Source organism: Numenius arquata, chromosome 16 (genome assembly GCF_964106895.1).
Source record: "Numenius arquata chromosome 16, bNumArq3.hap1.1, whole genome shotgun sequence".
NCBI lineage: Eukaryota > Metazoa > Chordata > Aves > Charadriiformes > Scolopacidae > Numenius > Numenius arquata.
This window is the reverse complement of record NC_133591.1, coordinates 1,565,708-1,579,385: the sequence shown is the minus strand read 5'-3', so window position 1 is coordinate 1,579,385 and position 13,678 is coordinate 1,565,708. Positions and strand designations below refer to the sequence as shown.

The following is a 13,678-nucleotide window of genomic DNA, read 5'->3' as shown; positions in this document are numbered from 1 at the left end:
CTTCCCGGCTCCCTCCTAGCAGCCGAGGAGTTAAAAACTCAGCCCTTGTGATGAATATTTAACAGCAGTGCACAGGCTGGAGCGGAGGATTTCTCCGGGCTGCCTGGGCGCTGGCAGCGCTGCCTCCCCCTGCCCGGGCGCACTGCGGAGGAGGAGGAGGAGGAGGAGGACGGGGCATCGCGGCGGGGCCACCTGCCCGCTGCCACCCATCCCTGCCGCCAGCATGGGGACGCAGGGGCTGGGGATAACTTTTCTGACTTTGCCTCTGGTCGTGCGAGCTGCCGCGGGAGGTGAGATGCTCTGCCTGCCTACCCTCATCCCGGCGGCCAGAGGGGATGGGGGGTCCCCGCGGTGGGAGAGGACGGGGGGTCAGGGGGTGTCGGGCTGGGGTGCACCCTTGCCAGCTCCCTTTATTCCCTTTCCTATGTGCTGGAGGGTGCCGGGGGACTGGGAGCAGCCGCACCAGCAGGGCTGGAGGCAGGGACTGGGGTACCTGGTCTGGCCCAGGAGGCACCTCCTGCCCTCCCACCATCCTCCTCCCCCTGGGGGATGTCTCCGATGTGCCTCTGGGCTACGGGAGGTCTCAGCCCGCTCGGGGCTGTCTGTCCTGGCAGGAGGCATCTGGGATGGAGTCCTTTCGGGGTGGTGGGTGTTCAGGCACTCAGGTCTTGGGCCCCAGCCCATCCGCCCCATAGACCTGCACCACCAGGAAACACCAACAAGGAGGAAACCTCCAAGCAAACGGGCACTGCCGTTATGGGGCCGAGGCGCTGGAGTCCTCACCTGCTTTTGGGCCAGCGAGTGCTTCCCTGGCTCATGCTTGAGGTCAGGCGAGGGCTGGTGGGTGCGGATCCATCCAACGGCCTCCCAGGAGCTCAGCTTCCCTCAGGACAGGGAGGAATGCCTGATGCCTCTGCCCTGGGAACCCTCTGAGTCCTGCTCCGCCCTGCTCCCGGCTCTTCTGTGGAGCTGGTGCCTCCTGCACCGTCGTCGTAGTTAGGATTTGGATGTGGTGCTGCAGGCTGGGGCCATGGGCAGCGCAGGTGGTGGCGGGCAGGGCTGGCCATGTCCCGCTGCTCTGAGCGGCTGCGGCTGGCACAAGAGCGTGGCTCAGGTCGCCTGCAGCCACCAGCATGGCCCCTTGGCCATCAGTGAGGACCGCTCGCGTAGGCTCGCCCTGGGCAGCACCAGGTGGCTTTGTGCCTCCTGCCAGGAGCGGGATGGGGAGCTGAGAAGGGAAGGGGTGCGCTCCCCGGCTCCCATTGCAGACCTGGGTGGATGTGGAGATAGCAGGAGCTGGGTGCTGGCTTCCTCGGCATCCCCTCGGCATCCCCTCGGCATCCCCTCGGCATCCCCGCATCTGCCGCACTGGTACCCGGCACTGAGCACGCAGCCTCCCCGAGCGCTGGTGGGAGTTCGGCAGCTCGGGCTGAGGTGGCCCTGAGTGACGGGACGAGCCGTTGTCTCCGCAGTGTGGGTGCAGGCCTGCCCACCGCCCACCCCCTGCCTGCTGCAGCCCCCAGCAACCGCCTCCTGCTGCCAGCCCACCCGTGGGGAGCACCGGGGGAGGACTACGGCAGCTCCCCCCCCCCCCTCAGCTCCCTGCTCACCCCGGGGCTGCTGGGGGGAGAGCGACGCGTCTGGTGTGGGGCGAGGGGCTGCCTCAGCTCCAAGGGATAGGTAAGGGGGGGGACAGCCCCACGGCAGCTGGGGGAGAGCCCCACAAGCAGCAAGGTTTGGCTGCTGCGGAGCGGAGCGACGCCGAGGGAGGTTTCCCCGCGGAGCAGCTGGGGGAGGCAGGGAGAGTGCGAACGCGTGAAAACACCAGCGCCGAGAATAACTGGGATGAACACGAGCGCCGGCGGGACCCCCGCTGCAACGGCGGGTGCCCTCGCTGTTGGGGGGGGCCGGGCATAGCTGCTGTGGGTGGGTTTGGGGAGCAGGTTGCTGTCCCCACTGCCTGCCCTGAGCTCTCCTCTCTCCCGCAGGACAGTGGTGTTACGACTCGCAGGACCCCAAATGCGGTGAGTGGTGCCACGTGCGGGATGGGGGTTGTCGGGGCCGTGTGGGGCTCGGACCCCCACATCTCCCCAGCCGAGGCCACCCTGGGCAGCATCAGCAGAGAGGAGTGTGGATGGAGAAGGGTGATTTCACCCACGTCACACCAAGGTGGGAACGGTTAGAGGAGCTTCGCTTTAGGTGTGATGGTGCAGAGACTGCACCGAGACAAGCACCCGGAGCCCCCCATCCGGGTCCGGGCGCTCCAGGGGCAGCTCCAGCCTCCCCCATTAATCCAGGCAAATTAAGGCCTGGATTTAAAATACGCCATTAGCAACCCCAGCGAGATGCCAGTGTCGGGGTGGGGGGGCATGGGGCGCAGGGGCTCGAGGAGGGATGGCTCCGTTTGGGCAAGTCCTGCCCGCCCTGCGCCGGGGGAGGGAAGCGTGGCCGGGGGCACTTTGTCTTGAAGCATGTAAATAGCTTGTAAAAGGTTAATTAAGGATCAACGGACATTTAATCAGCCGTTACGGCCCAACTGTTTTATAGCTCTTGGGTGCACGTGCCCCGTGCCCGGCCACCGTGGCACATCGGCCGAGTCGCTGGGCTCTGCTTGTCCCTGCCGGACCAGCATCTCGGTGTCAGCGGCAGCTTAACCCCATGGGGCCAGCGGCGAGGGCAGATTTCAGCAGGGCCGTGGGGCCAGTGGGAAGCGGATCGGGCAGCGTGGAACTGGGCATGTGCCCACAGCAGGGCCGCGGGGAACGGTTCCTTAATGAAGGCACCGGATAATTTGTGGGGCCACCCGGCAGCACCGTGCTGGGGAACTGGAGGGGCAGCGACACGGCCAGGCTGCGGTTCCTGGGGTTTCCGGGCAAAAAGCTGCCTGGAGTAATGAGAGGAGAAGGGAAAGAGGCAGGGCTGAGCCCGGGGGGGCAGGAGGTGGGGGGTGAGCGTGTGTCTGTGGTTTTCTCTGCCAGAGAGGAAGGTGTGTAAAGGAGAGAGCTGAGCTATGGGGCGCTGCTGGGAGAATGGCTCATGGGGGGGGATACATGGGCTGCCCACCACGACGGGGGGCAGAGCAGAGACGGTTGTGGCTGTGGAGGGATGCTCTGAGCTCCCCTGGGAGTGGGGGTACCCCGGGTGGATGGGGCTGGAGACCCCTGGGGAGTGCCCTTTCCCTGGCTGGAACTGTAGCCCAGTTGCCACCAGAGTCCAGTGCCAGCCCTTCTGCCCTGGGCTACCCCGGCGCCACCAGGCAAAGGAGCAGGTGTCACAGTGGCTGCCCAGGAGCAGTGACCATCAGGGTGTCCAGCTATGTCCCACAGCCGTGGACCACAATGAGTGTTGCAAGAAGAGATGGTGCCGGGGTGATGGGGGCACTGAGCCACAGGTGGGCTGTGTGGGGTGTGCTGGCAGCTGTGGGGACCCCCGCTCACAGTGCCCGGGCAGTGCTGTGGGTTTGCTGCCAGCGCTGCCACGTCCTCACCCACCTCCTGCCACGGTGACACCCCACGCCGGGGAGCATGGTGTGGTCACCTCGGACCCACGTGGGATTTGCCCTAGGGCAAGTTGCTCGGCCAGGATGCTCTGTCCCCTGCCACAATTGGACAAAACCAGCATGAATAGGGTAAAACGTGGTTAAAAACCAAACTGTGCGCTCTGCAAACAGATCTTAAGTCCTCTGTCCCCATTTCTCAGCAGCTCCTGTCAGTCCTTCCCTCGCAGGTGCTCTATGGGTACGTTTGCTCCCTCTGCACGGGGCAACCCCCTGCCCAGCCCCAGCCTGGGGGCTGTGGGGGGGACAGGGGCTGGCACAGCCCCACGCGGGGGGGTTGCTTGCAGGGACAATCAGCAGGGGCTGGGAGAAAAGCCTGTCCTTCACCAGCAGCGTGGAGGGACAGATACTGCTGCCGGGCTATATATAGCCCCCGGCCCCATGAGGAAATCCTGCTGAATTATGGATGAGGCCGCAATGAGCCCCCGCTCATCAATAGGGAGGAAGATTGGCCGGGCAGGAGGGCAGCTCCCGTGGGATGCAGACGAGCACGGCAGGGGCAGCGAGGCTGGCTGGGGACCCGGCCACCCTCAGCCTCGTGCCCCCCTGCGGGGGTGGCAGGGGCTCAGTGGCTGCCCTCGGTGCCCCTGCTCCTCCTCTGCAGGTCCCAGCCACTGGAAGGAGCTGAAAGCCACGTGTGGCGGCGACAAGCAGTCCCCGGTGAACATCGACAGGCGCCGGCTGCAGCGGGATGGTGGCCTCGGGGACATCCTCTTTGAGGGCTACGACCAGGCTCCCCCGGGCAAGTGGAGGCTGGCCAACGACGGGCACACGGGTGCGTGCTGCAGCCGGGCACCCCCCTGCCCCGACTCCCTGGTCACTCTCCTGGCCGGGACTCAGCTCCCGGGTGCTCTCTGCCCTCGAGCTGTGGTGTCCTGGGGTGGCTCCTGCCCCGAGGGTTTGTGTTAGTGCTGGGATGAAGCTGGGGAGGATGAGCCCAGGTGTGCCACGGTTGTCCCCTGTCATTACCCCCATCCTTACCCCTGACCTTACCCCCATCCTCCCAGGGGGCCTACAGGAAAGCTGAGGGGGGGACTCTTGATCAGGGAGGGAAGCGATGGGACAAGGGGGAAGGATTTGACACTGAAAGAGGGGAGATTGAGATGGGATCTGGGGAAGAAACTCTTTGCTGTGAGGGTGGTGAGAGCCTGGCCCAGGTTGCCCAGAGAAGCTGTGGCTGCCCCATCCCTGGAGGGGTTCAAGGCCAGGTTGGAGGGGGCTTGGAGCAACCTGCTCTGGTGGGAGATGTCCCTGCCCAGGGCAGGGGGTGCCACTGGGTGGGTTTTAAAGTCCCTTCTAAATCAAACCGTTCTATGATCCTTATCCCCTCTGGCTGCCCTTCCAGTGATGCTGAGCCTGGCGAGCGAGTTGGCCTCCGAACACATCACCATCAGTGGGGGGGGCCTCCCCGGCAGGTACCGTGCTCTGCAGCTCCACTTCCACTGGGGCAGCCCCACTGGGAACGGCTCCGAGCACACCCTTGATGGGCACCAGCTCCCCATGGAGGTAGGAGAGAAAAAGCACCCACTGTGCTCTCCGGGTGGCCCAAGCCCTTGCTGTGGTGGGAAGGTGTGATGCCAATGTGTCCCAAGGTGCCACGCAGTGGGGTGACCTGGCTTGGTGACGCCGTGCTCCCTGTCACCGCAGCCTTGTGCTGATGGCGGGATGCAGACAGCCGATGCACGGGACACCCGGGTGGTTAAAAAGCAGCTGACAGGAGACTCCAGGTTTTTCTTTACCATCCATGGGGCCAAGCTGCCTCGTCGGAGGCACTCGGTGGGGTTTGGAGGGCCCCATGCCCCATTGGGGACCCTGCGCTGAGTCAGTGAGCAAGAGCGTGTGGGAGCGTGCTGTGCCAAGCACGGCGGGATCCTTCTGGGTGAAGGAGGCTCTGTGCCTCTAAAATATTAATTATCTGCCAGAGGAGAGAGCAAAATTTACGTATTGTGGCTGGTGGGTGCCCCGGGACTGCTGGCCCCTTTTCCCCACCCCCTTCAAAGGATGCTCCCTTCATCGGGGTGCTTTGATCCTCCCAGTAGCTGCCCCACGGAAGCACCCATTGACCAGTAGGACTTTCTGGGGGGTGGTTGGCTCAGTGTCCTGGCCGGGGAGGTCCGTGGGCGAGTGCCCTGCTGCTGGTGGGGTCAGCCGGGGGTGGCTGCCCAACCCTGGTCCCACCTCGCTTTCCCCAGCTGCACATTGTCCACATCAACGTCAAGTACCGGACACTGGCGGAAGCCAAGGGACATCCCAACGGGCTGGCTGTGCTCGGCTTCTTCTTCCAGGTGGGTCTGCGGGTGCTCCTGCTGCCCACAGAGGGGGAACCCTCTAGGACAGGTGCCCACGGTGTGGCTGGGGGCTCTGCTCTGCCCCAGCCGCTTTCTCTCCCCCTCCGCAGGTCTCTGAAACCCCCAACACCAACTACAACACCATCGTGGCGGGGCTGAGGAACATCTCCCACGCTGGTGAGTCCCTTCTCGCTGGGGCAGGGGCAGAAAGAGGAGGGACCCCAGTGCAGGAGAGCAGGGGTGTGCCCCAACGGGTTGAGCGGGGAGGACCTGCTGGTCCACGGGGCCACTTGGCTGTGGGAAAGCTGATGGGGGTGTCCCTGCCACCCCCGCAGTGTCCCCATCACGGGATGGGCTGAGTGCCCGTGTCTCACCCCACAGGGTACTCCGTGGATTTGGCCTCTACCTTCCGCCTGAGCACCCTGCTGCCGCACGCCGGGCGCCTCGCCGGGTACTACCGCTACCAGGGGTCCCTCACCACCCCCGACTGCAGCGAGGTCGTCGTCTGGACCGTCTTCGAGGAGCCAGTGGAGATCGGACGGGAGCAGGTACCGGCGTGCACAGCCCCACGCTCCAGCACCCCAAGGGCTGGACACCCCCCGGGTGACCCCTCCCCTTGCCCTTCCTGACCCCTAAGCAAGAGCACAGGGAAAGTCATCTCTGTAATAACGCTCCTGGCAACCTGGCAATTAATTAATTTTATGAGGGTTAGGTAATAGAGCTGTGGCCACCTGCCAGCAGGGAGAAATCCCATCCAGCACTCTCCCGCCCAGCCCCAGTCTTCAGAAAGCGAAGTGGGAGCGAATGCACTGGAGCTTGGAAGAGGCTCCGAGGAGGTGGGAGGGTGGGTGGTGGACGGGTGGGTGGGTGGATGGATGGATGGAGTGAGTTCTTCTCTGCCACCCAAGCATCTTAGTAGACATATTTCCTTGAGGGTGCCGTGGCCCAGCTGCTCTTTAAGTGCTGAGCACAGGCAGTGAGACACGATTAGTTCATGTACAACTCAAGAGCCAATCTTTGCCAGGACCTGCCTGGTGTCCTCACCCTGCGGGTCTGGCTTCAGGAGAGCGGTGAGGGGTGGTGGGAGGACACCCGCTGGTGGAGGGCCATACCCTGGGTCCTGCGCCACTGGCCACAGGGCAGCATGAAAGGGGGCTCACACGTGGGTTGGGGCTCAGGGCGCCCAGTGAAGCAGTTGCCCACCCCTTCCTCTCCCCCTGCGCAGCTGCAGGCATTCGTCAGCACCCTCCACTTCCCAGCCACCGGCTCCACGCTCCTAAAAATGACCAACAACTTCCGTCCGCCGCAGCCCCTCCACAGCCGCAAGGTCTTCGCCTCCAGGGCGGCCACCGCCAGCGCCGGGTCCTCACACGGGGGCCACCACCAGCTCCTCTCCCCCCTGCTCCTCCTGGCCCTGCTCGGCCCTTTCTCCCCAAACCTGTAGGAGCATCACCCCGCTGCAACGGCGACAGGGAGGCGATGCAGCTGGTCTGTGGGTAAATGGGAAAAAAACATTGCAAAAAAGCAGGTTGAGACCTTGGCTGGGTGAAGATCTGGATCTCCACAGAGGTGGATCTTTGCAAGCCCAGAGCCACCCTGCTGTGTCCCTGTTGCCAGCAGGAGGGGATGTTGGAAGGGCTGGAATAAAGCCGAGGTCCTCACCGGTGGCTGTGGGTCGTTCCCTCTTTGTCTCAGTGTCCTTTTGGCGTTGCTGGGCCAGGGTGCTTGGTGTGGGGCTAGTGGGGAGGGACCCGGGGGACTGTGACAGGGTGGCACTCAGGGATACTGGCCCAGCGCATGGATATGCAGGAAGGAATGAGACCCCTCCTTCTCCTTCCCGTGCAATGAACCCCCAAGGCCCAATCCTGCCCCTTCTCATGGTCCAGGGTCCTGGTGGTCCCTGTGCTTGCAGACATGGCCATGTTGCCTTCCCTGGGCTCAGGGCTGGCTGAGGGAGGGACAGGGCTGTCCCCGGGGCAGGATGCAGGGAATTGAAGGCTCTTTCCGCGGAGCTAATTTTGCTGCAGCTGCGGGCGCTGCTCCGGCGATGCCCGGCAAGGCAGGGGCAGAGCCAGGGCCCTGGCAAATGGGGTGGTTCATAATTAATGTGCTGAAGCTCCAGGCGTGTTCCCGTCTCCTGAGTTATGGGCATCGGAGCACAGGTCGTTATCTGGGAGCGGAGGGGGGTGGGCTGAGGTTTTTATCATTTCTGGGGGGAAATCACTACCCGTGCAGGGCTCCCCCAGCCCAGCCAGAGGGGTGGCCGTGGCAGTTGTGGGCGCAGAGGTCTGAACATCCTCCTGGCATGGGGCTTGGGCTCCCTCTGAAGCCCATGGCAGGGAAGGGGCATCTCCAGGGGGTGAAGGGACCCAGCCAAAGCCCCCGTGATCCCCGTGCTGGCTGCTCGCAGCCCCCCATGGATGCTGGGGCTCTCAGAACCCACCCCAGAGCTCAGGCCTGGGCGCTTGGAGCAGCTGCCCTGTCCCAGGACAAGAAGGGCAGAGCTGGTGCTCTGGTGGCGATGGGCTACTGTGTGCCACCAGCGTCACGGTGGCCATGGCCCAGCTCAGGAATTCCCACCAAGCTCCGGCCGGCACCGGCTGGAAGCAGCAGCCTCGCTCGGGGGTCCGTGTGCTGACCTTTCATTAACGGACCTCATTAGTGGCGGTAACGGCCTTGGCCACCTGCTCCCGCTGCACCGGGGTCTCGGGCCAGGGAGAACCGGCCGGCGTGGGGCCGTGGTCCCCCGCGTACCCACGGGAAGCCGGGGGGGGTGTGGGGGGCTCAGGTTGGCTGCATGGGGGGCACAGCCCGTGTCCCCCCAGACCCCTCGCGGGGCCACCGACACGGGGGACACGGGGGACACGGGCCACGCGGGGGCGCCGGGGCCGGGCGGGGCGCGGCTGCCGGAGCGCCCCGGGGCCGCCAGGGGGCGCCCCTCTCCCGGCGGTGGGCACCCGCGCGCCACGGTCCCCCGTGCCCCTGTCCCCCCTGTCCTCGTGCCACTGTCACCCTGACCCCATACCGCTGTCACCCCTGTCCTCCCTGTCCCCCTTGCCCCTGTCACCCGTGTCCCCCGTGCCCCTGTCACCCCTGTCCTCGTGCCACTGTCACCCCGGTTCCCGGTGCCCCTGTCACCTGTGTCCTTATGCTGCTGTCCCCCCATCCCTCGTGCCGCTGTCACCCCAGTCGTCTATGCTGCTGCCACCCATGGCCCCTGTACCTCTGTCACCTGTGTCCTCCATGCCACTGTCACCCGTGTCCTTGTGCCCCTGTCCCCCCATGTCCATGTGTCCCCCGTGCTCCAGGTGCCACCACTCTGCGTCCCCCCCCACTGTGACCTCCATTTCCCCTCGTGTCCCATCACATCCTCCTGTGTCCCCCTGTGCCCCTTATCCCCTCTGTCTCCTCCGTGCTCTCTGTTCCGCCATGTCCCTCTGTGTCTCACCATGCCCCCTCTCTCCCTGTCCGCCCCAAGTCCCGCTGTGCAGCCCAGTCCCTCTCACCAGTGGGCTATGGGGCAGCTGCCCCATGGCTGCACCCAGGGCTGGCCTGGCGTGGTCACAGGCCTGAATGGTGACAGCGGCAGGTTCCCCCATGTGCGTGGCAAGGCCTGTTCAGCCACAGCCAGCCCCAAATGGCTGGAGACCCCCAAGTCCACCCCAGTACCCCGCTGGGGCATGAGGGGTGCCTGGGCAGCTGGGCTGGACCCTGAGGGCTTGGGGTTGTGGCTCTGCAAGGACATTGGGCGACAAACCAGCCCCAGGCACTGGCTGGCAGGAGCCCCAGGAGCAGACACCCCCATGCTCAGGGTCCCCAACCCCAGGGGGGGGGCCCGTCCCTGGTGTCCGCGGTGCCCATGGCAGAGGGAGGTGGTAACACTGGGCAAGGGTCTGGCAAGTGAAGCCCTTGGTGGACCTGGACGGCAAAACCGCCCCGTGGGCTCAGTGCACAACACACAGCCTGATGGGACCCCAAACCTGGGGAGATGCTGTGTCCCCCCCACCAGGAGCATGGGGCTGCCCTGGCTGCCCGGGAAAAGGACCTGGAACCCCCCCAGCAAGAGCCATTGCTGAAATGGCGCCAAAAACATGTTTTTCTCTGCCTCCCGCCCTGCCCGCGGCACGGCCGGGCAGCGATGCTCTGGGTGCTACGTGCTGGAAAGTTTGTGCCGGGGAAGCGGCGCGTACCGGGGCCGGGGCTATTCCTGGCTCCCAGCTGGTGTTTGGCCCAAGCGGGCTCTTGTTTTCGGCGGGGCTGTAATTTTAGCAAAGGCCGTTCCCGGGCAGCGGGGCTGTGGTCGGCACAGCTGCCCGGCGAGAGCCCAGCTGGGGGGGGCCAGCCATGCGCATCGGCACCCCCCACCCATGGCCGGCCCGGTGTGCCCGGCCAAAAGTCCCCAAAAACATGGCAAAGATGCTTAAACCCAACAATTTTTTTCCCCATCGGTGCTGCAGAGGGAGGGAAAAGGTGGTGGCCCTGCTGTGCTGGGGCTGGTGGCACTTGGTCCGGGTGGGAAGGCTGGTGGGGGTGGCACTGGCCAGCGTCCAGCATCCAGCCCCGGGGTGCACCCCACGTCCCCTCCAGTCCCCCCCCTGCACTGGCCGCCGAAGCCGTGGAGCTGGCACCGCTCACCCCAGCAGGACATGGAGGGGCAGAAAACCAAATTTGGCTTAAAATCCTCCCCAACCGGTTCAGCCAAACCCCTCGGTTCCCTCCCGGGGGGCCGGCGGGGACCGCGGTGGTTGTCCCCATCACACCCCGCAGCCACCGCTGCCACCGCCTCGCTGTCACCCTGCCACCAGCATCCCCCAGCTAGACATTTCTTAACATTAAGCTGAAAAAAACCCCCATCTTGGGAGCCCTAATGAGGGCTGAAACTCAACGACAGTATTTCTCCAGCTGGGCAACACCAGCCCTGCCATAAAGCCTCTCCATCAGCACACCTGCCTGGGGAAACGCGGCTGTTTACACCCGGTATGAGCAAAAAACAAGGTTTTTTCTTGGTCCCCAAAGCGGGGCTGGAGCTCTTCGGGGAGGTTTATTTTATTACCACGCTAAACTTGAGATGATAAATATTTTGAAGCTGCCGAAAGGTGTTTATTTTTGAGTCGGCGCAGCTTGTTTACAACCTGTTTACAGGGCCGGGCGTTTATCCGTGGGGCTGTTTACCTCCCCCCGGGCTGTGGCTGAGGTTTAATACACACATCAATAAAGGGCCGGGGAGGGGTCCGGCCGCCCGTCCCTCCCGGTGCCGTCCTGCAGCTGCGAGCCCCGGCGGTTGCTGTTTTGACAGAGTTATGCAAATTCTCTCCTCTTTGCAAGCCGGCTTGATTGCTCAGGTCGTGTTTTCGACCATGCCAGCCTCGAGCATTTATTTATTTCGTTTAATTCCCTTCCAATTGCAGGGTGATAAAACCTTGGCCTTGGGCTCTGCGGCTGACCCCGGCTGGGGCTTTGACCCCTGGGCTGCCTGGGGGGGGGTGTTCTGTAGTATTCTATAATTCATAACCTGTATTTTATAATTTATAACCCACATTTTATTCATTCATAACCTAGATTTTATTTCCCAGATTTGGGGAAATCCGCCCAATATTGTGGGAGGCTGGGGGCCGCCCCGTGCATCTTAGGGCAGGTCAGACTGATGGACAAGCCCAGCCGAGGGGCTGTCTGGCGGGAGGCAGGGACTATTAGTTTAATTGAGTTAATTAGAGAGGATTTGAGGTGACCTGGCAGTGCCGTGGCAGCAGGAGGCCCCGGGCTGGCCCCAACAAAGGGCTGGGGTGGCAGTGGCACAGGGTGACACGAGCTGTGTCAGGGTCAGCCCTGTCCCCAAACCCCACATGTGTGGGGTCAGCCGGGGGGGCTGCATGCACTGGGATCACTGGGGAGGGTGTACATCAGCGTGTGTGTGTGTGTGCGCGTGTGTACGTGCACATGCATGTGCAAGTGTGTGCATGTGTCTGTGTGCATATGCACTTGGTTTATCCACAATCAACATATAAAAAAAGGGTTTTAGCCTCATTGCTGACCCAGCAGAAGCTCAGCTGCCCGAGGAGCTACAGCTAAAAGTGGTGGAACCACCATTCCTGGAGGGATTTAAAGGCCGGGCAGACGTGGTGCTGAGGGACATGGGTCAGTGGTGGGTTTGGCAGTGTTGGGTTCATGGTTGGACTCGATGATCTGAAAGGTCCCTTCCAACCCAGAAAATTCTATGATTCTATATGTGTGCGTATATTTGCACGTGTGTGTGTGCACGAGCAGCGGCTGGGACACCCCACACTGGGACAGGGACCCCTCTGCCGGGTGAGACCCCGCTGGGGAGGGACCCTCCAGGAGACAGGAGAGGTGATCCTGGGCTGGGAACACACACCCTGCTATGGCATGTAGCCCCACCAGCCTCATCACCAGCCCCCAGCAGGTCCCTCGTCCCCCCCCGGCCAAATCTGGGCAGCTTCTGGCTGCCCTAAAACCTGTCCCCGCACCGCGGTGGCTGGTGGCCCCGCAAGGTGACAGCCCTGTGAGGCAGGGGCACAGCTTGCCGCAGCAAAGAGCCAGGGCCACCATCTCGGGGCTGAGCCGAGTCGGGGGCTCGGCCGCGTGGCACCCACTTGCCTTCACACGTCAGCACCCACTGGAGATGGTTTCAATTCCTTTTTTCGGGCCCTCTTTTGGGTTTCTGATTGGAGACCGGGGCGGACGAGGTGTAAATTTAGCCGGGGGATGCCCCGTGGCCACGCAGCTGCGTTGAGGGGGGGTGACTGGGGGGGGTCCAGGGCTGGCGTGGCGCAATCTGGGCTCAGCACAGCCTTTCCCCAAACTCTTGGGAAAAGGGGGCTATGTGAGCGGGGGGATGTCAGGATGGGGGGGCAGGAGCCACCAGCCGCCCCTTTGGGTGCTCACGGGGTGCACACCCCCCGCCCCGGCTCCGGCTCTGGCAGTTGGGTATCACTCGAGCTTGGCAGAGATAAAGCTGGGGAGGGGGCGACTCCTGCCATCCTCCCACACCCCCCCCGCAGCGGGGTCTGGCTCTGCCCCGCTCCCCCCAGCCCTGGGGCTGGGGCTATTCTCGTCCCCAGCTCTTGCTTTCGAGTTTCAGCCCTGCTGCCTCCAGGAACAGCGGCTGCTCGGGTGGCTGCAGCTGCGTGGGGAGGGCAGGCGGGACCCCCCCCAGCCCCTCTGGCTGCGCCACGTCACCCATGTCTCTCCAGGCGAGGTGTTTCATCAGCCCCAGGTGCACTCGCTCGGCTCCTGCCACGTCCCCACAAAGGGAGCCCCTCCACCCCCCCACCAAATCCTCCTGGGCAGGAGATGCTGGGGCTCACCATGGGCTGGGGAAATCACCGAGCGATGTGAAATAAAAAAATACAAGCCTGAGCTGGTTTTGGGGAGCATAAACCTGGCTGGAGGTGGCCCCCCCAAAGGGGGTCCAGCATGGCCACCCCCAAGTGCAAGGCCATGGGTGTGGGAGCTGCCCTCACCCCAGGGCAGGGTTCGGGGACCAGAGCTTTGCCCTGCAGGGGACCTGGGGAGGTGTTTTGGGTTGCAAGAGCTTCTGTGCCCCACACCCCTCTGCCTCCATCCCTCCCTCTGGTCTCGGCCATGGACCCCCCCCCCTCCAAACCCAAAGCATCTAAACCACTGGGGTTTATTAACACCCCCCCCAAAAAAAGGCCCTCCTGAGCCTCAGCCTGGGGGTGCAGCTCCCGCCAAGCCCCGACCCCACCATCAGACCTGCCACCTCTCTCTGTGGCTAATTAAAGCCTTCCCGAAGAATCTCATTTACTAAATTAGGTCCCCCTCGATTTAAAATTAATGGTGAGCTGGGAAAACA

The 13,678-nt window shown here is 63.8% G+C and overlaps 1 protein-coding gene across 1 annotated transcript; it reads left to right on the top strand.

The window, feature by feature from the left end:
• The first annotated feature begins 223 nt into the window (after window positions 1-223).
• On the top strand, window positions 224-7,288 carry LOC141472598 (carbonic anhydrase 15-like). Its single transcript, XM_074159747.1, has 8 exons — window positions 224-290; window positions 1,989-2,024; window positions 4,161-4,331; window positions 4,902-5,062; window positions 5,749-5,841; window positions 5,955-6,021; window positions 6,226-6,392; window positions 7,070-7,288. Exons 1-8 carry the CDS (start codon window positions 224-226, stop codon window positions 7,286-7,288), a joined length of 981 nt encoding a protein of 326 aa, XP_074015848.1.
• Window positions 7,289-13,678: the final 6,390 nt, after the last annotated feature.

Excerpts from the sequence above, each read along its gene's own strand:
- LOC141472598 (XM_074159747.1), top strand. The coding sequence starts at position 224 with ATGGGGACGCAGGGGCTGGGGATAACTTTTCTGACTTTGCCTCTGGTC. Across the intron at positions 4,332-4,901 it reads GGCCAACGACGGGCACACGG|TGATGCTGAGCCTGGCGAGC; the intron begins GTGCGTGCTGCA and ends CTGCCCTTCCAG. Across the intron at positions 6,022-6,225 it reads GAGGAACATCTCCCACGCTG|GGTACTCCGTGGATTTGGCC; the intron begins GTGAGTCCCTTC and ends CTCACCCCACAG.